Consider the following 25019-nt stretch of genomic DNA (forward strand, 5'->3'; position numbering starts at 1 on the left):
ATCTATTAACTGGGCACACTTTGTAATGCCTGTAGATTCAGCAATCATTTTTGATATCTAGATTAGCGTTAGCTCCATGGCGACTCACACGTCACAAATGCATCTATTTGTGGCACTACTCAAAAGTGACGTGTTTTCTATGCCTTTACTTTGCTTGCCCCAAACATAGACCATTTTAACACAGGCTATTAAATTGAATAATCCTATACTTCGGTCTGTGAGCTGGCTTTAGCTATGAAATTGAGTCTAATCTCACACAAGTGTAACTGACGTCATAAAAAAAATGTCTTCTTTTTAAAAATTTAAGCTTGCAGATGCTTTAAGAAGTTCAAATCTTTTTCTCTTTGAAGAGATAAGCTTTGTGGAAGGGAGCTGGTCTGATGTGCTAGGCATTGCTGCTTCATTTGATAATTTTTCGATGACAAAAAAAAAAGGCTGAGGATTAAAAGAATTAATGAAGAGCATTAATGTGAATTTGAGATAAATCCTCATTATTCTGCGTGAAAGTGATTTAAGCTTCTTGATTCCTTGGCTTTCTTGGATGGCCACATCTGCAGTGTTTTGCCCCAGATTTACCGAGATATAATTGACACACAGCATTGTATTAAGTATAAGGTGTACCACGTGATGTTTTGATAGATATACATATTGCAAAATGAATATCACCACAAGGTTAGTGAACATATCCTTCACTTCACGTAATTACTATTTTATTGAGGTGGTGGTGGTGGTGAGATTGAAACTTTGTCCTCGTAGCAACTTTCAAGTGTACAATACAGTTATTGTTCACTACAGTCACCATGCTTTATCTTAGATCTCGGCAGCTTATGCATTTTCTAACTGAATGTCTGTACCCTTTGACCAACATCTCTCCATTTTTCCCGACCCCTCAACCCTGGCAACCACCATTCCACTCTGTTTCTGTGAGTTCAACGTTTTTAGATTTCAAATATAAGTGGGATCATACAGTATTTGTCTTTCTCTGTCTTATTTCACTTGGCATAATGCCCTCGAGGTCCATCCACGTTGTCGCAAATGGCAGGATTTCCTTCTTCTTTATAGCTGAATAGTATTCCATTGTATACACTTACTTTCTTTATCCTTTCATCTGTCTGTGGACATTTAGTTTGTTTCCACGTCTTGGTTATTGTGAATAGTGCTTTGCAACACTGTTTTGAAAGTCATCTCTGCTAGTTCAGTCCAGAACCTGTCACTCCAGCCCTTGCAACAATCCTATAAATCTCTAAATCCCTGCCAACTAGACTAGATTTTGCTGTCCGCAGTAGAACTTCAAATGATACAATGACTAGTACCAGAAGTGGTTGCTGACCTCAGAAATTCAAAGACATAAATCTGGAACTGGTTGTTTAATCTGAGTGGATCTGAAAACAGTGACGAGATCTGTTTACCTTGAGAGGATGTCTTATGGGACTCACATGTGGTCTCTTAGAGAGAAGTAACTTTTGGAGACAATTTTGACAGACCAAGCCGCTACTGACATGGCACAGTGTGGTGGACAAAAGCACCACCAGGGATGTGAGATGGGTGAAATCCTTCTAATTATATTTAGTAGTTCTGAGACAGGAAATGACAGCCTTAGACTTTTCAGTTTTAAGCCATGGCCAGAGAACGAGATAGCTCCAACGACTGCCATACGATGATATCTTATCTCTTGTAACCACAGTCTGGATCTGTAGATTTCTGATTTATCATGTGTGCTGAACTCATAGCTTCACCAGGTTTCTGAAAAGATCTAGAAGCAGTGACCAACCCAGTAGCAATGAGAAGCCCTCGTGTTTAACTTATGGTCTCTAAATTTAATTTTCCACTATGACGAACCTGGGCAGAAAATTTTTCCAAGTTATGTATGATAAGTGACTTGTCCCCAGAAATATAGAGGACTATTATGAGTCAATAGTAATAAGACAAACAACCTGTTATGAGTAGGACAAATGTTTGAACAAATACTTCACAAAATAAGTTATAGAAATGGTTAACAAAAACCTAGAATGAGCTCACCATTAGTCATGAAGGAAATACAAATTAAAACCAGAAGGATACACCACTACACATCCAACAGAATGGCTGAAATTTATAAATTTTTTAACGTCTATTTATTTTTGAGAGAGAGAGAGAGAGACAGAGACAGAGAGACAGAGAGAGAGGGCGAGCATGAGGGGAGGAGGGGCAGAGAGAGAGGGAGACACAGAATCCAAAGCAGGCTCCAGGGTCTGAGCTGTCAGCACAGGCTCCAATATGGGACTTGAACCCACAAACCGTGAGATCACGACCTGAGCCAAAGTTGGATACTCAACTGACTGAGCCACCCGGGCTCCCAGAATGGCTAAAATGGAAAGGCCTGCCAATACCAAGTGCTGTAGAACATAGGAAGCAATTGGATGGCTCACTCATTGGTGGTGAGTATGCAAATACAGTATAGATCCTTTGGAAAAACAGTTTGGCAAGTTCTCATAACATCAAGCGTACACATGGCATAAGACCCAGAAATCCCATTCTTGGGTATTTTCCCAAGGAAGGAGAAACATATGTTCACACAAAAACCTGTGTATAAATGTTTAGAGCAGATTTATTGATAACAGTCCAAAACTGGAAAGAACCCAAGTGTCCATCAACCAGTGATTGGATGTTGTATATCCGCGTAGTGCAGTCGTCCTCGGCAACAGAAAGGGACAAGCTCCTGACATATGTGCCACCATGAACAAATCTTAAAAGCTAAATTAAAGAAGCCAGACACAAGAGGTAGCATACTGCATGGTGCAACCGATAAGACATTTTAAAAATACAAAATTATGGGGAGAGAAAACAGACCAGTTTTTCCCGGAGAAGAGGGTTGGAGGGAGAGAGGTCTGACTTCAAACGGGCATGAAGGAAATTTGGGAGGGTGGAAATGCTGTGCATCTTCATTGTGATAACAGTTACACAGCTGAAAACATTTGCCCAAACTCATCCAGCCATATATGTTCAAGTAAAAAGGACCAAGGCTGGGGGACGGACAGAGGCAGGCAAGGGACGGAGTTTGGAAAAGTATGAGAGGAATTCAGGAGAGGGAGAGTTTTGTTTTGTTTTGTTTTTTTACTAAAGTCAATCAAAGGGTCTTGTATGACGATGGCATTTGAGCTGGGCTTCGTTAAGTAGAAATAAAAGAGTATTCCAGGGGTTACACAAGTTGCGGATGACCTGGCAAACAGTAGGTGCTTAATAAATATTTGTGGAATAGACGCAATGATGAAGGGACAGTGAGCGAAATCCAGAGGAGAAAAGTATGGAAAAATTGGGGGTGACAGTCGGCTTGGCTGGGGCTTGTGTTGGGGGAGAGAGGTGGGCGGTCCAAATAGGGAATGGGCAGACGGTTTTGCATACCAGGCTAATGAGTTCAGACTTTATTTTTAGGAAGCCGACTGAAGTTTGAATAGGGGAGTGACACGTCTAGAATGAGAAGTTCTGGAAGGCTGATCTGCCTCTGGTATGGTGTCTCGTATCGATGCAGGAATAGGAGGCAGAGAAGAACCGAAGCCATCAGACGCCAAAAATGGTGGCCCGGATTGGGGTGACCGTAAGGATTAAAGAGGAGGAATAGATTAGGAGACAAAATGAGGAGGGCCCGTTGACCTAACTGCTGATTGGAGTGGAGGAGGGTGGAGGACGAAGAAGGGAAACTGAGGTCTTAGGCCGTTGGGAAGGGTGGCATAAAGAGGAAAGAAAGGTGGAAGAGGAGGAGATTTTGGCGGGCCAACACAAGTGCCGTGAGGACAGACCGGACACCCTAGGGCCTGGAAAGTGGGCCACGCAGGGGTGCGGCTTAGGGGAGCCTGGACAGGGGACGGTGATGTGGCAGCCATCCGCGCAGATTCCGGCTGGGGCCTGTCTTTGGGAGAAAGCGCTAGCATCCCAGAGTACGCGAATCCAGAGCCGGTCCGCGGGCCAGAGGCTGAGGCTGGACTGCCTGCTGATTTCCCGTGTTCACCCGGACTGGCCGCGAAGAGCAGGGTTCCCGTGTCCACCCCGCGCAAAGCTCTGGACTCGGAGCTCAAGGCGCCTTCGCCGCAGACCGCTCACCCAAGGCGGGACGGGGGGCGCGCGCGCAGCCCAACGCGAGCTTTCAGGGCCGAGGCGCGCGCAGGCGCGGCCGGTGTCGCCTAGCAACCAAGAGCAACAGTGGCCTCGGAGGCGCGCGCGGGCGGCGGCGGGTGCGGTTCTCCGGGCGCGAGGGGCCGCGGCTCGGCGGGATTTGCCGGCAGGTAAAGGCGGGCGTGCGGCTGCGCGGCTACTCCCGCGGTTTGGAGGGGCCCGGGGCCGAGGTCCCCGCAGAATTTGGGCAAGGGGGAGGTGCCCAGCGCGTGGGGACCTCTGGGACAACCGACGGAACGAATGCCTCGTTGGGGGTTGTCGGTCCCTGCCCTGTGCGCCCAGTATCAGCCGGGCATCCGGGTGGGTTTCCTAAGCATCCTGGCCTCCTTCCGTTTAACAGGTGACAAAACAGGCCCCGAGAGGGGATCTGAGAGTCTAAGATTCCTTTCCGTGCCTCCCAGCAACTCAGGAAACGAGTCCCCACTGGCTGTAGTCTTCCCCCTTCCTTCACAGTTTTTAAAATAAGGCTCCTCCTCAGAAAACATTTAAGATCGCACAGGCTGAAAGCTCACAAAGAAGTACAAACGGTCGACAAATTTGTGGGGGGAAAGCGCGGCTCCTTTCTAATGACGGAGGAGGTGCCCATTTAAAGCAGATTTGTTTTTGTACTCAGTGCGGTGAAGTTCATGCCTTTCCATCCAGTTATTTGCCTTTCTCTTAAAGAAGCAGTTGAGGACGTGGATGAACATTTTATGTCTGAGGAGGTTCATTGCAGCCTTATCCATAATTTCAGGAAATGAGAAACAAATGTTCAACAATAGGGGACTGTCTAGATACATAGTGGATTTGACAATAGTATTTTAAATGACATGATATGCTGATTCACTGGAGATGATTGGAGCAATGAATGGAGACAGAGATTTCACGAACCTGTCCATTAGTGTAAAAAAGCAGTAGGAAAGGAGGGCACTTGTGGGGATGAGCCCTGGGTGTTGTCTGTAAGTGACGAAGCACGAGAATCTACCCCCAAAACCAAGAGCACACTGTACAGCCGGTATGTTAGCCAGTTTGACAATAAATTATATCAGAAAAAAAAAAAAAAAAAAAAGAAGAAGAATATGGTAGGCAAAGGGTTCCAGGAAAGGAAGTTGAGAATAGGAGATCGAAACCCATGTAGCATGGTAAAATCCCTATAGAAAACACACAAAAAGGAACTATCCTGAAACAGTGCTAATCTCCCTGAGTTTATTCCTGAGTAATTTTTTTTTTATTCCATGTGCCCTTCCTTGTTTTCCAAATTTTCTGTAATGAAATGTATTCTGTATAAGTGGATAGTAGACACAGAACTATACAGTTAAGCAGTGTTAAAATGGTAAATTTTATGTTGTGTATATTTTAGCACAATCGAAAACATCACTGGGAAGGGTGGTAAAATAGTCAAGGAAAGCAGGTGTGCTTCAAAAAGTCAAAGGGATTTTTTTTTTTTAAATTTTTAAAGTGTTTATTTTTGAAGGAGAGAGAGACGGAGTGTGAGCAGGGGAGGGGCAGGGAGAGTGGGAGACACAAAATCCGGAGCAGGCTCCAGGCTCTGAGCTGTCAGCACCGAGGGCCATGCGGGTTCTCTCGAACCCACAGACTTGAGAGATCATGACCTGAGCCAAAGTCAGATGCTTAACTGACTGAGCCACCCAGGCGCCCCAGGATTTGTTTTCTTAATGTGGCGTCTCTGGAGCTTTAGAGGCAAACAAATCTTTAAAGAATAAACTAACATAAGATAATGTGGTTGTATCATGTTGATTGTAAGTGAAATGTTGAATTTACAACGTTAAAAAAAAAACACCTTACGGTCATCTTTGAGGCTCATAGCCCCTGATCTATGTCAGCTAAATACTTTGTCCCCCATTAACTACTATACTCAATTTGGTAATAAAAACACAAACTAAATGCTTCCTACTTTACGGTACTGCCTGGGATCGACTCCATTGCTGTCGTCCTGTGTTAAGGCAATTCTAATCTCTGTACTCTTCAGTATGCCGTTACTCAAAGCCACTATCCTGAAATGGGAAAAAATCAGTTCCTGAGTGAAAATCAGATGATGTACAGTAATTTAATGCAAGTATAATTCAGTTCTTCTTTAAAATTATTTTTTTTAACGTTTATTTATTTTTGAGACAGACAGAGACAGAGCATGAATGGGGGAGGGGCAGAGAGAGAGGGAGACACAGAATCGGAAGCAGGCTCCAGGCTCTGAGCCATCAGCCCAGAGCCCGACGCGGGGCTTGAACTCACGGACCGCGAGATCGTGACCTGAGCTGAAGTCGGATGCTTAACCGACAGAGCCACCCAGGCGCCCCTAATTCAGTTCTTCTTAAACATTATTCATAAGGAGTTCTTCTGTAAATCAAAGGCTGCTCTACCTTGGAGTCGATTACGAAGCGCTCTAAAATTTCTTTTTCCTAGAGATTAATTGCAAGACAGATTTGCATTTGTCCAGAATGGTTTCTGTCCATCTGCCTGGAATATCATAAACACAAAATCTAGGGTCTGTGTGCTTTTCAAACACCTATGAAAGATGTTTGAGTTTTGAAAAAAGTATTGCCTCTAAAATCTGAAAAGAAACTTGAAAAATTAATGTAAATGGTTTAATATTAAGTTATATTTGAGAACAGTTTTCTCATTTTGCGAGAAGTTTGAGGTATACAACCTGCTGAATAATTTCAAATGCTTGATTTCAAAACTTTATGTGATGAAAATCGTATTTAATGGGGAATGTGGGTACATTTTAATGTTTTAATATACTGGATGTGAGGGAGGGCATCACAGTGTAAGCTTGCCCAGACCCTTAAAGATCTGGAAATTTATGTGACCTGAACTGAGGGATCTGGATGTCTTTCAGAAGCCCCTAGGAGTTTCTATGAACATGTGGCGTTTTAAAACATGTGATAAATTCTGGTTAGTGCCTCTAATGCTGAGAGTTGCTTTTGTCCCTTGAGAGACCATCTGAACCAATCCTGACATTGTAGATTCTCACCAAAGATTTTTGACTTCCCAGAATTTTCTGGAAACTGTACTAATTTCCCTGAGACAGGTTTGTAGCATCTAAGATTGCCCAAATGCCGAACATAACCTCCCATTGGAGAAAACTCGAAAGGTTTCTAGAGTTATTTATTCTAACAGTCCCCAACATCTTGGAAAGTCCTCTGTACCCAGGTGGGGTTACTGCTCTGTGGTTTATCAACTATCAGTACCAATCCTTTGACTTTTTGTCTGCACAGTTATGGACATATGAGGGCAGGTAGAAACAGGTCTTGCAAGCAGTAACCCCAACTTCTCCAGAATACATCTCTTCAGATTCTCAATTACTTTTTTTTTTTTTTATTGAGCTATGGATTATATTAGAGAAAACTTTTGGTTATTTGGGAAAATGACACCAACGTTAATTTGGAGTTGCCTTGTCTTGGGTATCAGTCACAAAATCATACTCCCAGGAAAAACAGAGTTAATGATTTTTATACATATCGAATACCTACCATGTACCAGATACTGTTGGGATAGATCAGTGCAGGAATGCAGACAAAAATCCCCCCCTTTGTGGCAGAACATTCTTGGAGCTCTCAAAAGTAAATTGGATTTAGTCTCCTAAGCACCCCATCAGTGAGCTATATGCATGGTAAACTGTTTCCCGTTATGTAAGTAAAAGTTATGTCCTGGGTGTGTTCTCTTCCTTACAAGCTGGAAGCCAGGACTGATGCCCAACAATCTTAACAGTGAGTTCCTTAAAAACTGTGGCGTTTGAAATACGACTGCAGGTAACGTATTTGTACACGTACGACCATTTCTACCTATTTCACATCATCTCTTTTTTAGGTAAAATTGCAATGAGGAAATAAATCTCCTTCGAAGGGCATCCACAGGTAACTGAGAGATTTGTGCATATACAAGGTACAAATGGCACTTTAACTAATTACTGCATCTTTTTCCAGAATGGGTAAAAAGGTAAAGAAGGAAGCAGAACCCCCTCCTAAGGATGTGGTAAGTTTCTGATTTTAAGACTAGTAGCACGTTAACAACCAGTTTTAAAAATAAATTGTTCCAACTGTTTGGCATGTACCAGCATATACATGAGTACACATTGGCAGAAGTCCAAGGTCTGAGTAATGATAAGATTAGTTAGAGAAATCTAACATTATATAAACAAACATTTACAACGTTGTCATTACATAATCAGCACAATTAGAGAGTAATTATTAGCTTTTCCAGGATGTGGAGGGCGTGTTTATGGGCCTAGTTAATGACCAAATAGTTTTGGTTTGTTCTTTTAAATATTTTAAATTGATATTTGCTGGTCCCTCGTTTATGTTAATCATCCGAGTGCGTTTTCCAAAATAACTAGGAGTTTATGCTATAGCTATTAGCTCTGTATATGAGGTTGTCTGAAGATGACCATTTGAACATCAGAAGGCTCGTATTTTCCATTTCTATGGAGAGAAAAGTCTGGGTTCATCATCTTTTTCTGTTCCAGATGTTTGAGTAATACATTGCCTAAAACACAAAGCCCTGTCTCTCTTTTTATTTTTTTTTAAATTTTTTTTTTAACGTTTATTTATTTTTGAGACAGAGAGAGACAGAGTATGAACGGGGGAGGGTCAGAGACAGACGGAGACACAGAATCTGAAACAGTCTCCAGGCTCTGAGCTGTCAGCACAGAGCCCGACGTGGAGCTCGAACTCACTAGCCGCGAGATCATGACCTGAGCCGAAGTCAGACGCCCAACCAACTGAGCCTCTCAGGCGCCCCATGTCTCTCTTTTTAAAAGTATGTTTTTATCTTATTTCTCTAAGGTTTATGAATTACCAAAAGATGATGTTAAAAATAAAAAATGAACTTGGACAGTTTTCAGATTAGAAACTTATTTTGAGGGACACCTGCCTGGCTCAGCCGGTGGAGCGTGTGACTCTGGATCTCGGGGTTGTGAATTCGAGCCCCACGTTGGGTATAGAGATTACTCAAAAATCAAATCTTAGGGGCACCTGGGTGGCTCAGGCAGTTGAGCGTCCGACTTCGGCTCAGGTCATGATCTCACGGTTCGCGAGTTCGAGCCCCGCGTCGGGCTCTGTGCTGACAGCTCGGAGCCTGGAGGCTGTTTTGGATTCTGTGTCTCCCTCTCTCTCTGCCCGTCTCCCGCTCCCTCAAAAATAAATAAACATTAAAATAAATGAAGAGATGAAAAATCTTTAAGGGCGAAAAGAAACTCATTTTGAAACAGACATTTGGTGTGATTTTCTTCAAATAAAATGTGACTGAAAACAAGTGTTTATGGTCCGTCAGTAGACTCACAGGGATTTTATAGTTTGAAGGAAGCTGGGCTTAGTGCAAGGTCTTTCCAACAGCACTGGAGCTTTGCGGTTACAAATGTGAGCTACGTCCCAGCTCTGCGTCTCCTGACCTGTGTTATTTGGCACAGTGTTGCCAAATGTGGCCATGTTCTTTCAGTTCTTGTTTGAAATTTCTTCAGTGTGAATTGTGAGGCCCAACTCATTTTGGTTGTTGTGTGAATTAAAATGAAGTAAAGCTCATCACGTTCTCAGTGCCTGGCACATAGTTAACGCTAGTAAATAAGACCTAATGTTGCGGGTCTCCTTTCGACTCTGATACACAGACCCACACAGACACACACCTATGTAACTTCCTATGTTTGATCCTTCAGTACAGTTGGGAACGAAGACTCCAGAAGTATCTGTCTGGGGGCACCTGGGTGGCTCAGTCGGTTAACCGTATGACTCTTGAGTTCGGCTCAGGTCATGATCTCACGGTTCCTGAGATCTGGCCCTGCACTGGGCTTTGTGCTGATACTGCGGAGCTGGCTTGGGATTCTCGCTCTCCCTCTCCCTCTCCACTGCTTCTGTGCACTCTCTCTCTCAAAATAAATAAACTTAAAAAAATAAAACGAGATGAAGGAGAAGCATCTGTCTGCTCAGGTCTAGGAACACTTTGCAGAGATAGATGCCCATTGTGGTTTACGGTACAGTTTCATCATTCCAGTTGCTCTCTTTTGGACATCCTCCTAAAATGTTCCAAATTCTCTTATTTTTTTTTCATTGCCACTTAAGTTTGAATTATCCCTTTTTGCTGCAAAATAGCATTTTTAGAAAAAAGATTTTATTTTTAAGTAATCCCTACACCCAGCATGGGGCTCGAACTCACAACCCCGACTGAGCCAGCCATTTTCCCCGGTCAATATCATTATTGACATCTTATTACCGGAAAGTGGACTAATGAACACAGTACTTGATGACAAACATTTTCTTTTTTTTTAAAAAAATTTTTTTTAACGTTTATTTATTTTTGAGATAGAGACAGAGCATGAATGGGGGAGGGTCAGAGAGAGGGAGACACAGAATCCGAAACAGGCTCCAGGCTCTGAGCTGTCAGCACAGAGCCCGACGCGGGGCTCGAACTCACGGACCGCGAGATCATGACCTGAGCCGAAGTCGGCCGCCCAACCGACTGAGCCACCCAGGCGCCCCGATGACAAACATTTTCTGATTAAAATTAGAATTAAGGGACCGTTAAACAATAGATATATTTGTCTAATACACTTTCTATAATTTTGTAATGTTTTGCTGGCTTGTCCTCTGTATTCCAGTCCTTGGGGGGCACAATCAAGGACTTGAGAAACAGTTTTAAACCTAGCGTTAACAGAAAACTAGCTCTTCTTTCTCAGTTCACGAGAGCCTTAGGGACAGCCAAAGCATGTGTAATGGCCAATGTCAAAGAAATTGCTGTCTATGTTTTCTTCTTGGAGTTTTATGCTTTTAGGTCTCATAGTTGCGTCTTTTCATCCATTCTGGGCTTATTTCTGTGTACGGTGTAAGAAAGTGCTCCAGTTTCATGGTTTGTGTGACCGTGTAAGCATGGGTTTATTTCCGGGCTCTCTCTTATGTTCCATTGATCTATGTGTCTTACTTCTGTGCCAGAATCATACTGTTTCGATGACGACCGCTTTGTAGTACGTCTTGAAATCTGGGATTGCGATACCTCCAGCTTTGTTCTAACTTCTCAAGGTTGCTTTGGCTATTTGGGATATTGTGTGGTTCCATACAAATTTTAGTATTATTTGTTCTAGTTCTGTGAGAAATGTTGTTGGTATTTTGATAGGGATTGCACTAAGTATCCATCCATAGATGAATGGGTAGAGAAGATGTGGTATATATATATATATATATATATATATATATACACACACACACACAATGGAATATTACCTAGACATAAAGAGGATGTGGTCTTGCTGTTTGCAACAATATGGATGGAGCTAGAGGGTATAATGCTACAGGAAGTAAGTCAGACAGAGAAAAATAAATACCCTGATTTCAGTCAAAAGTGGAATTTAAGGAAAAAAAGAGATAAACAACAACAAACAGACTTTAAATACAGGGAACAAACTAGTTAGTGGTTGCCAGAGGGGAGATAGGTGGGGAATGGGAGAGATTAAGAGTCTACTTATAGTGGGGCGCCTGGGTGACTCAGTCAAGCGTCTGACTTCGGCTCAGGTCGTGATCTTGACGTTCGTGAGTTCGAGCCCCGTGCTGGGCTGTGTGCTGACAGCTCGGAGCCTGGAACCTGCTTCAGATTCTGTGTCTCCCTCTCTTTCTGCCCTTCCCCTGTTCCCACTTTCTCTCTCTCTCTCAAAAATAAACATTAAAAAAGAGTATACTTACTGTGATGAGTACTGAAAAATGGATAGAATTGTTGAATCATTACATTGTACACCATAAGCTAGTATAACACCGTATGTTAATTATGCTTTTTAAAAAAGTAGAGTGATCCAAAAAAAAAAAGGACGTATATAACAATTACCAATGGGCCTTGACCATGGCCTTTCCTCTTAGTCCTTCCATACTTCTCTTACTCTGACTATATGTTAATAAAGCTGGCAGATTAGTGTTAACTATGTAACCACTTTCTATCTTGTGAATTCAAATACTTCAAAACAGTATACCACAATGTCAACTGTCTGAACTTGGCATTTGTGCCAAGGTATACCTCTTCAAAGTCTATGAAAGGGTTCTTGTACAGAGTATAAAAGAAAACCACATTTCAAAGATGGATATATAACTGCTTTAAAAAGTTAACTTTCCTGTGCCAACTAATAACAACTTGCTTCTTATTTCCAAAGATTCGTGTTGTTATTAGTCTTTTGTATACTAGTTAAAATGGGTAATGGGGACAGAAAGAAGAATGTTCAGTTATATGGTTAAAACAAAAAGCTCCCCTTGCTTTTCTTAATTTTCGAATCGTCAAAACATACATTTAATATACGCCCGTGTAGTTTATTGACCTCCATTCCTTCTCGTGAAAGCGACCACTAGCTAAGAAGATGCTTAGAGGCGGGGAAGATAACAGCTTGAACGACCGATGCAACTATAATCTACCTCCCCAAACATTTCCATGTCTGGCTGAAAGGTTGTTTGTGATGCTTTAACAAAAGGAAAACTTTCTATGGAATGATTGCGTAAGAGAATTACTAATAGAAACAACCTTAGAAGGCAATATTTACTATAAGGCAAGATATTTAGGGACTAAGGATCCAGGCTCTGGAATTATACCACCAGAGACTGAATCCTCACTCCATCTGGAGGCCAAGTTCCCGAACTCTGTATACTCCAGTGAGGATATAACGACAACCACTTCACATCTATTCACAGTGGGGAGGCAAGCTTAGGTAAATATGAGACGCTTAGAACAGCGCTTGGCACTAGATGAGAACTTGGTCAAAGTTGTTATTCTTTGTGATGTAATTGAGGGTACTGTTGATCATCCCACAAAACTTGAGAAGTTTTGCGCATTGTCAAGGGAGGCAGGGAGATCAGCTGTGGAAGACCAGCTGGCCACTAAAGTTCCTGGTGGCCTGGGGTGTGGCCCTCATGCTTCATGGTCAGGTTTTCAAGTTCATGAGCATGGAATTTTTATTTCCTTGATATTTCAGAGGCAACTGAGTTTCAGCAGACTAAATCCACAGTATCCAAACTCACAAGGGACTGTGACCTGGTTCTGGAATCTCACTGTCAAGTTAACTGAGCGTTTATGTATTTACGTTAATGGTTCTGCACCTTCTGTCCATAGTTAGGTGCAAATGGGGGGAGCTAAGCTCCCTGAGTGTTGAGTCAGAGCGTCAGGCGACAGCAGGATCTGCTTCCTCATGTGGGTGACCAAACCCAGTTCCTTGGAAGAGTGGGATGTCTCCAGTGACTTGTCTTCCCCGGACGCTCCCGTCAACCTCAGAATGCAACCCTTAACGCGTTGTCACGGGCTGCCAGAACTGCCTGGACTTATTTCAGAAATGAAGCTTCATGGGAATTAATTTTCCGACGTTTCTCCTACAGCACGGATTTTAGAAAGTCATGATTTAATAAAAATTAGTATAAATTAAGAAACATGCACAAAACCATATTCTAAAAAAATCTTGCTTACCTTGCTCTAAAAGTTTAATTCAAGTTGTAAAGAAACCTAGAGGCCATTTTGGCTGTTTTCATTTTAACCTTTACCCTTTTTACTGGATTTTAACTGATGTCTAGATGCTCTCTACTAAAAGTCCCTACTAGAGTGAGACAGTCCATTTCTGTTAATCTGTCTCTCTTTTCATGTATAATTGGTTTCCCCCCTGATCTGAGACCAGTGATGTAGCAAACACGCTCCAATAGCCGTCAAAAAAGCCTTTTCTTTGCCCTTCTTGGTACCATAAAAATTACGAGACTATCATGATTTATCTATTTTCACTGAGTTCAACTTTACAACTTTGTATTCTTTTAGGCCCGGCCTAATGTAGCAGTCACTAGTCACCTGCGGTTATTTAAATTTAAATTAATGATGATTAAAGGCATAGTAATTGAAATTAACAACTAAAAATAAAACGAAACATTCAGCACCTCAGTCACCTTACACTTCAAGTGCTCAAAGGCCACATGCGGCTGTGACTGCTATATTGGGCAAAGCAGAATCAGAACATTTGCAGTGTTGAACTTTGTGCTGGACAGCATTGTTCTAGAAGGTCTTGTGTCCTTAACAGAGATGTAAAAGTATCTCTGTAAGACTATGGCTGCGCTGATTGACTGAACTTAAAATTCAGAGTTTAGCCAAAATGCTTCCCCTTTATTTCACCCTTTCTGTAAATAACTTTGGTTCATCATTTGTTTTGTATACAGCGTGAAATTATAATTTCACAACCAGCTTGCTGGTGAGTGACTGTGAGTTCCTCACGGGAAAGCAGATGGGCTATGTAATTACAGCACAGTATCATTTATTTAGTTGTGTGGCATTCTGTGCTAGCTATCATTTGATTCTCAGCACCTTTTTAAATAAAAAATTACTATAATGCTGTAGGCTCTGTAGGAGAAACAGATGTCATGCCAAGTTTTCTCCGCTCTCTGCCAAATATTGGTATTTCTCCTCCTTTTACAGCTCTTTAGACTGTAACTCTCAGTCTGAACCTTCCCTTCAAGCCTCTTGTACCCCATGTTACCTTTTTCTTAACGACGACCAGCAGATAGGTCAAAATACCAAAGTGTTTTCTCCACCGCTGAAGAAGGGTTACAAATCTTTACGATGGGTTCGGGTTAAGTATATTTTCAGGTACTCCTTTGACAACTGCAGTCACTGTGTGGAGATCGTGACATAAGTATGTTTTAACAGAGCATATTTATTCACATGCTTATAACATCAGCTTTAAAAATATTGAACTATCAGTGGTCTCTGAAGTGCAAGTTCTGAAGTGGAAGGGAACTTTGTCCTGAGTGGGGGTGGATAGAGAAGACAGCCAGCAGAATGCCAGGGAAACTGTTGTGGGCGGCAAAGAGGATTTAAGGCTGTGATTCTCAAGGGTTGGGGGGGGGGGGTGCGGTCAGGGAGCCCTATGAGGGTGGGATGGCCACTGTGGACTCCCTCCCCACAAAAATGCCCACCAAAAGTTTTACATACAATTTTAGTGGAAGGATATATCCCTGAAGCCCACGGATGGCTCCACGAACCTCAGGTTTAGAACCTTCTTTTCTGACATCAAGAGACAGTACACGGTTAAAGCCCTCTCAGGCCACAAGCATAACACAGAAGTTTCCAGAGGTATTTTCATGCACGTCTTTATAAACATTTATTGAGTATTTCCACATCCTAGGTTTATTCTAAGTAATGGCGGTAGAGAAATTACACAGTCCTTTGCCGGAAGAAATTCATTCACTTATTAGACAAATATTGAGTGAATGCCACGTACAAGTGTTTTTCTACCTCCTGGGCATATACATGGGAGCAAAACAAAGTTCATAGCTTATATGCTAGTTAGGGGAAGCAGTCAATTAACAAATAATAATATAATTCAGGTAGTAATAAGATCAATGGGGAAAAATAAAGTAGGATATAAGGATGGGGAGGGATGGGGCTACTTTAAATAGAATCCAGGTCAGGGCAAGCTTTCTCAGTGGGGTCACATTTAAGAAAGACAAATGGAATGAGGAAGTCTGCTTTGCAAATATCTGGGAGAGAGCACCCTAGCTAGAGAGCACTGTAGCCATACTAAGACCTTACTTAGTATACTTGGGGAATGCCAAGAAGGTTGATGTGACTGGAGACTAGAAAGCAGGGAGCAGGAGATAGGGATTAAAGGTGGGAGGCTGGTGGTGATCACGGCCTTTTCCGCTATATTAAGGAGGTTGGATGTTTTCCTAATGTGCAAAAAGGGGAATCCATTGGAGGGTTACAAGTAGAGGATTAGTGACATCTCATTTATATTTGAAATGAAAAACATTAAGATCATTCTAGCTACGACGGGAAAAGTGGAAACTGGAAGACCAATATGGAGGCTATTACGGAGGAGCGATGAGCTATGCAGCCCGGTGGCCTGAGTAAGCAGCCATAATGAAGGCAGAAATGACAGGATTTGCTGATGGATTGCATGTGCGGTGTGAGAGGAGAGGAGGTGGGAGATGGTTCCAGGTTTTGGGCTTGAGCAACCCAGGAAATGACGGTAAACATACTGAAGAAGACACGTAAACCCAAGAAACAACGCAATGCATTAAGTGCTGTTACAGAGAAGTTCAGAGGAATATAGCTGTGAAACAAAACAAAACAAAACAAAACCTTCAAAGCAACAACTGCCACAACCACAACAACACCCCAAGGATTTTTTTTTTTTAAATATTATTTTTGAGAGAGACAGAGACAGAATGCGAGTGGGTTGGGGCAGAGAGAGAGGGAGACACAGAATCCAAAGCAGGCTCCAGGCTCCAAGCTGTCAGCACAGAGCCCGACGTGGGGCTCGAACTCTCGAGCTGTGAGATCATGACCTGAGCTGAAGTCGGTCGCTCAACTGACTGAGCCACCCAGGCACTCCCACCAAGGATTTTTAATACCCAAACTATCATGAAAAAAAGCAATAAAAAACTCATCCAGAAAGATGCAGGCCTGACAATTCAAGTAAGCCATAAGCTTCTACAGTTTCAAGCATTGTTTGTTATTTTAATTCTCTAGAAATGAGATTAAAATGTCAAGAAGTGATAAGTAACATGGTGTTCACTGTTGATGGTCTTAGAAATATTTTGGTGAACCAATGAGGATGAAAGTCAGAGTGGAGATGTTTAGCAGGAAGTATGAGGGGGAGAAAATGGAGGAAAATCAATAGTTCCTAAGAATTTTTTCATAGTTTTTTTTTTTAATGTTTATTTTTGAGAGAGAGACAGAGTGCAAGCAGGGGAGGGGCAGAGAGAAGGAGACAAAGAATCTGAAGCAGGATCCAGGCTTGAGCTGTCAGCACAGAGCCCGACACAGGGCTTGAACCCAGAAAATGTGAGATCATGACCTGAGCTGAAGCCAGACGCTCAACTGACTGAGCCACCCAGGCGCCCCAATAGCTCATAAGATTTTTGACTGTGGAAGGGAAGGAGAGCTAAGATAGCACCTGGAAGATGATTAATATCTAGGGAAATAATTACTTTTGTTTTAAAATAAGAGAGTTTTGAGACGTCAGAGTGTAGAGAGGCTAAGGTGGTGGAAGTTTGCAGAGTGCCAGAGAGGAGGGAAATATATAGGAAAATAGCTCCAGAAATTTAGTTAATGATTCCCTCGATTCTTTGAAGTCTAAGCTGCACAGGGCGAAACTCATGTTCATGACAAAGAACAGGCACGAACAACTATCAGAGAGCTACAAGAATAATGTTAAGATTCAGACCCGTCTGGAGGACATTCTAATTTTGATCCAAAAGATTGGAGAGATCTTGTTGAACATCTGGGGCATTAAGTAGAGCCCCCAGCAGGGTCATGCCTTAGTTGTAGTATGTCTAACCCAGCCCTAGAGCAACGGCTTCCTCAGACCTGCTGGAATAATGTTTTCAAATAGGCCTTACATAGATAAAGCTGAACCATAAATAAGACAACTGTCTAGCAGAACAAAATTCAACATCCCTTAAGAGAAGGACCCCCAGGGGTGCCTGGGTAACTCAATTGGTTAAGCGTCTGACTTAAGCTCAGGTCATGATCTTGGGGTTCACGAGTTTGAGCCCTACATTGGGCTCTGTGCTGACAGCTCAGAGCCTGGAGACTTCTTCGGATTCTGTGTCTCCCTCTCTTTCTCTGCCCCTCCCCTGCTCACGCTCTGTCTCTCTCTCTCAAAAATAAATAAACATAAAGAAAATAAAAAAAAGAGAAGGCCCCCAATACAATCCAGACACTCAACAACATAATTTTTACAATGTTCACTTGCCAGTAAAAATTATTACGTATGCAAAGAAAAATGTGACTCATATTCAGAAGAAAACTCAGTTGATAAACCAGTATAGGAGATAAAATTGGATAAAATTGGATAAAATTGGATAAAAAATCCAATTGTCCGAAAGAAGACGGAAAAAGGAACCAGGGAACAAATCAGAAAAGGAGAAAACAGGGCCGCCTGGGTGGCTCAGCTGATTGAGCGTCAGTCTCTCGGTTTTGGCTCAGGTCATGATCTCACAATTCATGAGTTCAAGTCCCTGGAACCTGCTCTGGATTCTGTGTCTCCCTCTCTCTTTGCCCCTCCCCTGCTCATGTTCTGTCTATCTCTCCTTCAAAAATAAATATTAAAAAAATTTTTTTAAGTGAGAGATTGTCAAGCTGAATAAAAAAACAAGATCCAAACTGTAAGCTGTCTATAAGAAATCTTTAAATATAAAGATATAGCTAGGTTAAAGGTCAAAATATGGAAAGAGATATACTGCAAACTAAAATCATAAGGAAGCTGGGGTGCCTATATTAATACTAGATGAATTATATAACAGGGCAAATAATATTACCAGAGAAAAAGAGACCCATATCATCATAATGAAAAGGTTCATTTGTAAGAGGAAAAATGGTCCTAAATATTGTTTACCTAATGACACTTGTTTAAAATAGATGAAGAAAAAAAGATCTCATTTGCCATAGCATCAGAAACCACAAAATATTCAGAGATAAGTTTAACAAAATAAATGCAGTGCCTATATGCTGAAAACTATAAAACATTGCCAAGACAAATTAAGGAGGACCTAAATAAGCGAAGAGATATACTATGTTGGATACAGATGCATTGCTAGTGGGAACCAAGATAGTAAAACTACTTTGGAAAAACCTTATTTTTTTGGAAAGTTAAACCTGTACTACCAGTCAAGCCAGAAATTCTACTCCTAGGTATTCACTCAAGAGAAATGAAAATATACATCTACAAGAAGACTTACATGGAAAAGCGCATTGCAGCTTTCATTCATAATGGTCCCAAGTGAAATAACCCAAAGGTCCATCACTAACTGAACGAATAAACAAATTGTTATGTTCATACAATGAGATACTACTCATCAGTAAAAAGGAATGAACCACGGATACGTGGAATAATACAGATGAATCTCATAATCATTCTGCCAAGTGAAAGGGGCCATACGTAAGGGGTACCTGTGCAATAATTTCATATTTAAAGAGTTGAAGTTAACCTACGGTGAAAGGATGCAGATCAGTGGTTGCCTAGAGGAGATATGGGAAAGGGAATCAGCCGCAGAGAGGCAGGAGAGAATATTTTGGGGTAATGGAAAGTTCCACATATTGTTTGGAGGGGGTTAGTTAGAGGTACCTATACATTTATTAAAACTCATCAGACTTAAACTTAGGTGCATTTTATTGAATCTAAATTGGCTCTCTGCAAAGTGGACTCCGAAGTAATGGGAATAATCCAATTGTTAGGAAGAAGTTGACTACTCAAGAGAAAAAAAGGATGATTAATGGTATGACGTAACTGACAATGTGTAAGTTCTATGAGAATAGGGGACTTGATTATCATGTTTAGTATGCTGTTCTGAGTGTGTGGCATTATTAGGGTTGAATGAGTGTTTATTGAATCAATGAGAGAATTAAAGGTGAATGGGTTAAAAATCCAAAGCACACATTAGATACTGGGCTTAGATAGTAGGAGAAACATTTTCTCTAAAGTAACAGAAGAAGATATAGACAGGTTTGAGACTCTTGTGAAATTATTGATCTTGAATTTACAGCAATACTAATTTTCCCTGTAGCTTAACATTCTCCAAGAATGCTTGGATGTCAGGGTACAAATGCAAAGAAAGAAAATTCTAGTATTTGTCCATATTCTAGAATTGATTTGATGACAAGACAGAAGGATGAAAAAAAAGTTTATTTAGGGTTTGGCAGGAGTGTTATTAAAACAATAGATCATAATCTAAGCAAGATAAGAAATAAAGTGGGAAAAGCAAATAAAGAAAAAAAAAGCAAATAAAAATAATACCAAGGATTGGTGAGGAGGTAGAACAACTGGAACTCTTTATCTTTAACTAGTGAGAATGAAAATTGATAAAAGTACTTTAGAAAACTGTTCAACAGTGTCTATGAAAGGTAAACGCGTGTCTACCCTATGACTCATCAAGTCCATTCCTAGGTATATGCCCAAGGGAAATGAGGGCATATATCCATAAAAAGACGTGTGCAAGAATATTCATTGCAGCTTTGTTCATGGTAGCCTCCAGCTGAAAGACAAGAACCTAAACTGGTATATTCATAAAAATGGAATAAGATATAGCCATAGGAAGTATGACTTAGTAATACAAAAATGTGACTGAATCTCAGAGACATTGTGCTGAGCTAAAGAGGGCGACATGAAAGAATACATGTTATATGAGCCTATTTATACAAAGTTGAAGAACAGGAAAAACTAATGGATGATTTTATTTTATTATTTATTTATTTACTTTTTTACTAAAGGATGATTTTATTTATTTATTTTTTTTAACATTTATTTATTTTTGAGACAGAGAGAGACACAGCATGAACGGGGGAGGGGCAGACAGAGAGGGAAACACAGAATCCGAAGCAGGCTCCAGGCTCTGAGCCATCAGCCCAGAGCCCGACGCGGGGCTCGAACCCGCAGACCGCGAGATCGTGACCTGAGCCGAAGTCGGACGCTTAACTGACTGAGCCACCCAGGCGCCCCTACTAAAGGATGATTTTAAAAGTCAGAATGGTTATCTTTCTGGGGGTGTTTTTGGAGGGGAAAGGAGTGTAAGGGAAATATTCAGAAGTGATAAGAATGTTCTGTGTCTTAGAGAGATAGATCTGAATTTGTATTCTGTAAGATCAAGTGGAAGACGTATATATCACTACACAAACAACAAATTTTGACAAGCTGACAATCTTAGTTACTGAGATCTATTTGCCTTACAGATGTTTATTTTGACCACTGATAATATTTGGTTTTATTCCTATCATTTTTAGGTTTTTGGTTTTTCTTTGCTATATTTTCATGTTGTGTTTCCCTTGTTTTTTCGTCCCTTTTTCTGAGTTGAGCAACTTTCTTTTGTAACCTTGTTCTTTTGGTAAATTGGAACTTTTACTATTTTTCTGTAGCCTATTAAACACACATATTTAAACCTGTTTTTTTATATCAAGGAAAAAATAAATAATAACTAGGCAATAACCCAGTTCTCTTTACCAAAACAATCTGGTTTCCTTTACCTGAGCTTTCTTGAGAAAAATCTAGAATTTTAATTCCAAATTATTTTTTTCCCTTATAATGTGTTATCACTACTTCAGAAATCCTTAAGAATTACATCATGATTCACAACATCATTATCATTCAATTTTACTATATATCTCATTGTATTTATTGAGATAGTACTATTGTTTTTATATCTTGTCTTCCCCAGTGCCGGCTGGAGCATTTACCAAGTAATTTCTTTAAGTATATAGTTAATGTACTTGTTGGGTTTGTGAATGCCTGCTGATTTTCAAGCCTCAATCCCCAAACGCTTTCCTCCCTTAAAATTTCTCGGGGTTTCCAGCTCGCTGTGCTCTCCCGATCAGTGTTGGAGCCAGTGTCTCCGCCACTGCTCTCTGCTCTGCTAGAGGCCATCTTGTCCCATTGGTTCACGTCACTGGAAACCCACAAGTACTGTAAGCTTGGTGCTTGTGGCAGACTTTCAACGAAGATTTGTCTCCCCAGAAAGAGTCTAAGAGGCTTGAGAACAAACACCATGACTTTTGTGACTCTCACAGTTTCTAGTAGAGAGTTAGACATATACAAACAGTGGCTTTAATTCGGATGTTCGATAACGCTGTCCCCAAATCCAATGGCCGTTTCCCCTGCGAGGGCTATTTTTATCCCAGCTGTGCCCTTTTAGGTCACAGCTTACTGCTACCTTCTCTGTCTTCTGTACTCTTCCAGCCTCCCTACTCAGAGTAATCTGTCTCTCCATTCTCTGCCTGAAACTGAACACCAATGTTTGTTATATCTCCAGACACAAGAAGATGTTCATTTAGAAAGGGACCGACGCAAAGAGCCAGCTAAAGCTTTGAAATTCAATTTTTTGTCTTTAACATAAGCAGAACACCCACCTTCACCAGTCTCTGGAAATGGAAGAAAAATAGCGTAACAATTTGTTTTCTCCTTGGCCAAAGAAAACCCACAGGAGTCATGCATTTGTTATTGTGTATTTTGGCTACCCACGAATTGTGAACATCTCAGAGCGGGATATAGGTCTTCCTAGAGCTCTATACTTTTTTTTTTTAGTGTTTTTATTTTATTTTTGAAAGAGAGAGAGTGAGTGCGAGTGGCAGGAGGGGCAGAGAGAGAGAAGGAGACACAGACTCCAAAGCAGGCTCCAGGCTCTGAGCTGTCAGCCGAGAGCTCGATGCGGGGCTCGAACTCACTGACCGTGAGATCATGACCTGAGCTGAAGTCGGACACCCAACCGACTGAGTCACCCAGGCGCCCCTATTTTTCCTTATGGCTTATTACCATTTGCCCTGTTTCAGATTTTGTCCGGTCTTACACTGTGTTATGTGCAGTTTTCTATTGCTTTTTAGTGATTTCACGTATGTAATTTCTGCTTTCTCAGGAAGAGTAGTGATTAGAAGCAGGTACTAATTCTGGAGACTGTCAGGGCATCAAATATATACAGGTACTAAAGGCTTCTTGTGTATCGACTAAGAATTATGCCAAGATATGTTATTTAATGACCTTCTATTATGTGCAGACAATGTACTAAATGCTTTACACACATGATCTCTAATCCTCTCCTTGCTCCTTTGAGGAGAGAGGTATTATTATGCTGTTTATACAGAAAGGGAAACCGTGTGAAATCCTTGCAGCTTAAGTAACTTTTTGGATTCCACACGGCTCAGTTGCAAAATTAGATCTGTCAGATTCTAAAATACTCTGCTCCTCCTGCCATCACCCCAGGAATTCCAAAGCCACCAATATTGGCAACCGTATCTCTATCAGTGATTTTTTTTTAAATAAAAACTTTACAATGCACTTAGTGGGCAGTGACCACATCCTTTTTGTATGGTTATGTTCTCTTCAAGTTTCTAGACGCCATTCCCTTTTTTGGTGTGATTTTTAAGGCTCATATGTGAACCTGATCGTTTTCTCTCTACATTTCAGTTTGATCCACTAACGATTGAAAGCAAAAAAGCAGCAACTGTGGTGTTAATGCTGAATTCCCCAGAAGAAGAAATTTTGGCTAAAGCATGTGAAGCCATTTATAGATTTGCTTTAAAAGGTTTGGCTTTTTCAGTTTATTTTTCTATTTCATTAGTTTCCTAAAATATTTACTACATAATGGGTACTCTCCTTAGTCTTTAATTCACTTCTTGTCAGATGAATTCTTTCAGACAACCAGAATATCACTTAATGCATTACCTGAAAGTAATATATCTCCCTAAGTGCCTAACTTAATCTCAAGGAGTAATTTAGTCGCTGCATAGAAGAGTCATGTTGAAGGTTTGATTGTAGTCTAAAAGATTGTAAGTCACAGGAGCTGAAAGAGCTCCCAATGGTCAAAGCTGGCACGATTTGAGCAGCAAAATAAAGTCGTATTGGATTATAACCCAAAGCATAAGGAAATGTTTATGAGCCTATACTGATAAAAATAAATAATTGAATAAGTAAATAATTGGGAGAGAAGAGGCAAATCTCCCACGCAGAAGAATTCCAAGTAATTTATGCACTCTGCCCTCAAGGAGGCAGAATATAACTTTTCACTCTTTAGGTATGAGCTTGGCATAGTGACTTCTTTCCAGAGAAGAATTGGAATTTTCTCTGCAATATGGAAGCAGGGAAGAAAGAGTAAGTTGACAGTGGAGAAACTTGACAAACACTATCTCAGCCAGGTGATCAAAATCAGCATCAACAGTGATAAGTCATATTGATAATAGGTGATCTCGACACGATGTAATGAAAGTGGCCCTTCCGTTATTTTTTCCCCCCAAATTTAAAACCCTCAAATCAGAACAGTTCCAAGTCAGGGACACTCTACAAATACCTAACCGGTACTCCTCAAAATGGTCACTGCCGTCAAAAACAAGAAAAGTCTGAGGAACTCTCATAGCCAAGAGGAGCTAAGGAAATACGATGACTGAATGTCATAGGAGACCCAGGGTAGGATCCTGGAACCGAGAAGGAACATTAGACTAGAAGTAAGGAGATCTGAATAAACATAGACTTTAACTAATAGTAACGTATCCATATTAGTTCATTAATTGTGACAAATGTACCTACTAATGTAAAATGTTAATAATGGAAAAATGGGTATGGGATATGTGGTAACTCTATACTATCCTCGCCATTTTTCTGTAAAACTAAAACTGTCGTAAAAAACTAAAGTTTATTTAAACACTGTAAATGTTACAGGTTAGATTCTATTGCAAGGTTTATTCATAGAGGGTTTATAAACGCAAATGATCATTATATTTTAGTTCATTCCAAGTGGTGATAAACTGAGACTTTTATTATACTGTGTAAGTTTTTTAAGTTTCTTTATTTTTGGGGGGGAGGGGCAGTGTGCAAGCAAGGGGGAGGGGGAGAGAGAGAGGGGAGAGAGAATCCCAAGCAGGCTCCATGCTGTCAGGGCAGAACCCAACATGGAGTTGGATCTCATGAACCATGAGATCATGACCTGAGCCAAATCAGGAGTCCGATGCTTAACCGACTGAACTACCCAGTCTGGTACTGAGAATACTTGAAGAGTTTAGTGTAACTTTGTAATTAAAAACAAACAAACAAACAAACAAAAACTTTTAAACTAAGAAGGGAGCAATTTGATTTTTAAGGAAATGATACTTTAAACATTATTTTTGGGACTTGTCGGAGAGAACAACAAATCATTCTGTTCGCAAATAGTGAAATATTCTCCTTGCTATACCACTCTAGTCATCGTTGGGAATCCAGATAAAAACCAGAATCATTGCTTCTGGCAGGAATGGTTCATGAGTAATTGCGTGGAATTCTGGGCTAGACTTCAGGGAGACTGGATCATGCAGTTATGGCAGCATGAGTCTCACTCAGCCATACAGAGTCATCAAATACCATCGCTTTGCATATGACATGAGGTAAAGAAACAGGCAGATTATGTGAAATCGACACAGAAAATATT

At 41.0% G+C, this 25019-nt stretch overlaps 1 protein-coding gene across 9 annotated transcripts in view; it reads left to right on the top strand.

Annotated features, from left to right (window-relative positions):
• Positions 1–4172: 4172 nt before the first annotated feature.
• The window catches only part of ARMC3 (armadillo repeat containing 3), a 105810-nt gene continuing 84963 nt past the window's right edge, over positions 4173–25019 (top strand). For 3 of the 9 annotated variants that reach the window (XM_049624690.1, XM_049624691.1, XM_049624693.1), the window contains exons 1-4: positions 4289–4489; positions 7957–8003; positions 8073–8121; positions 23030–23147. In XM_049624690.1, coding sequence (XP_049480647.1) covers positions 8074–8121; positions 23030–23147 — 166 coding nt within the window. In that variant the 5' untranslated portion in view covers positions 4289–4489; positions 7957–8003; position 8073. The other 6 variants (XM_049624692.1, XM_049624687.1, XM_049624694.1 and 3 more) reach the window with 6 other exon arrangements.

The sequence above is a fragment of the Panthera uncia genome, chromosome B4 (genome assembly GCF_023721935.1).
Source record: "Panthera uncia isolate 11264 chromosome B4, Puncia_PCG_1.0, whole genome shotgun sequence".
Classification (NCBI taxonomy): Eukaryota; Metazoa; Chordata; class Mammalia; order Carnivora; family Felidae; genus Panthera; species Panthera uncia.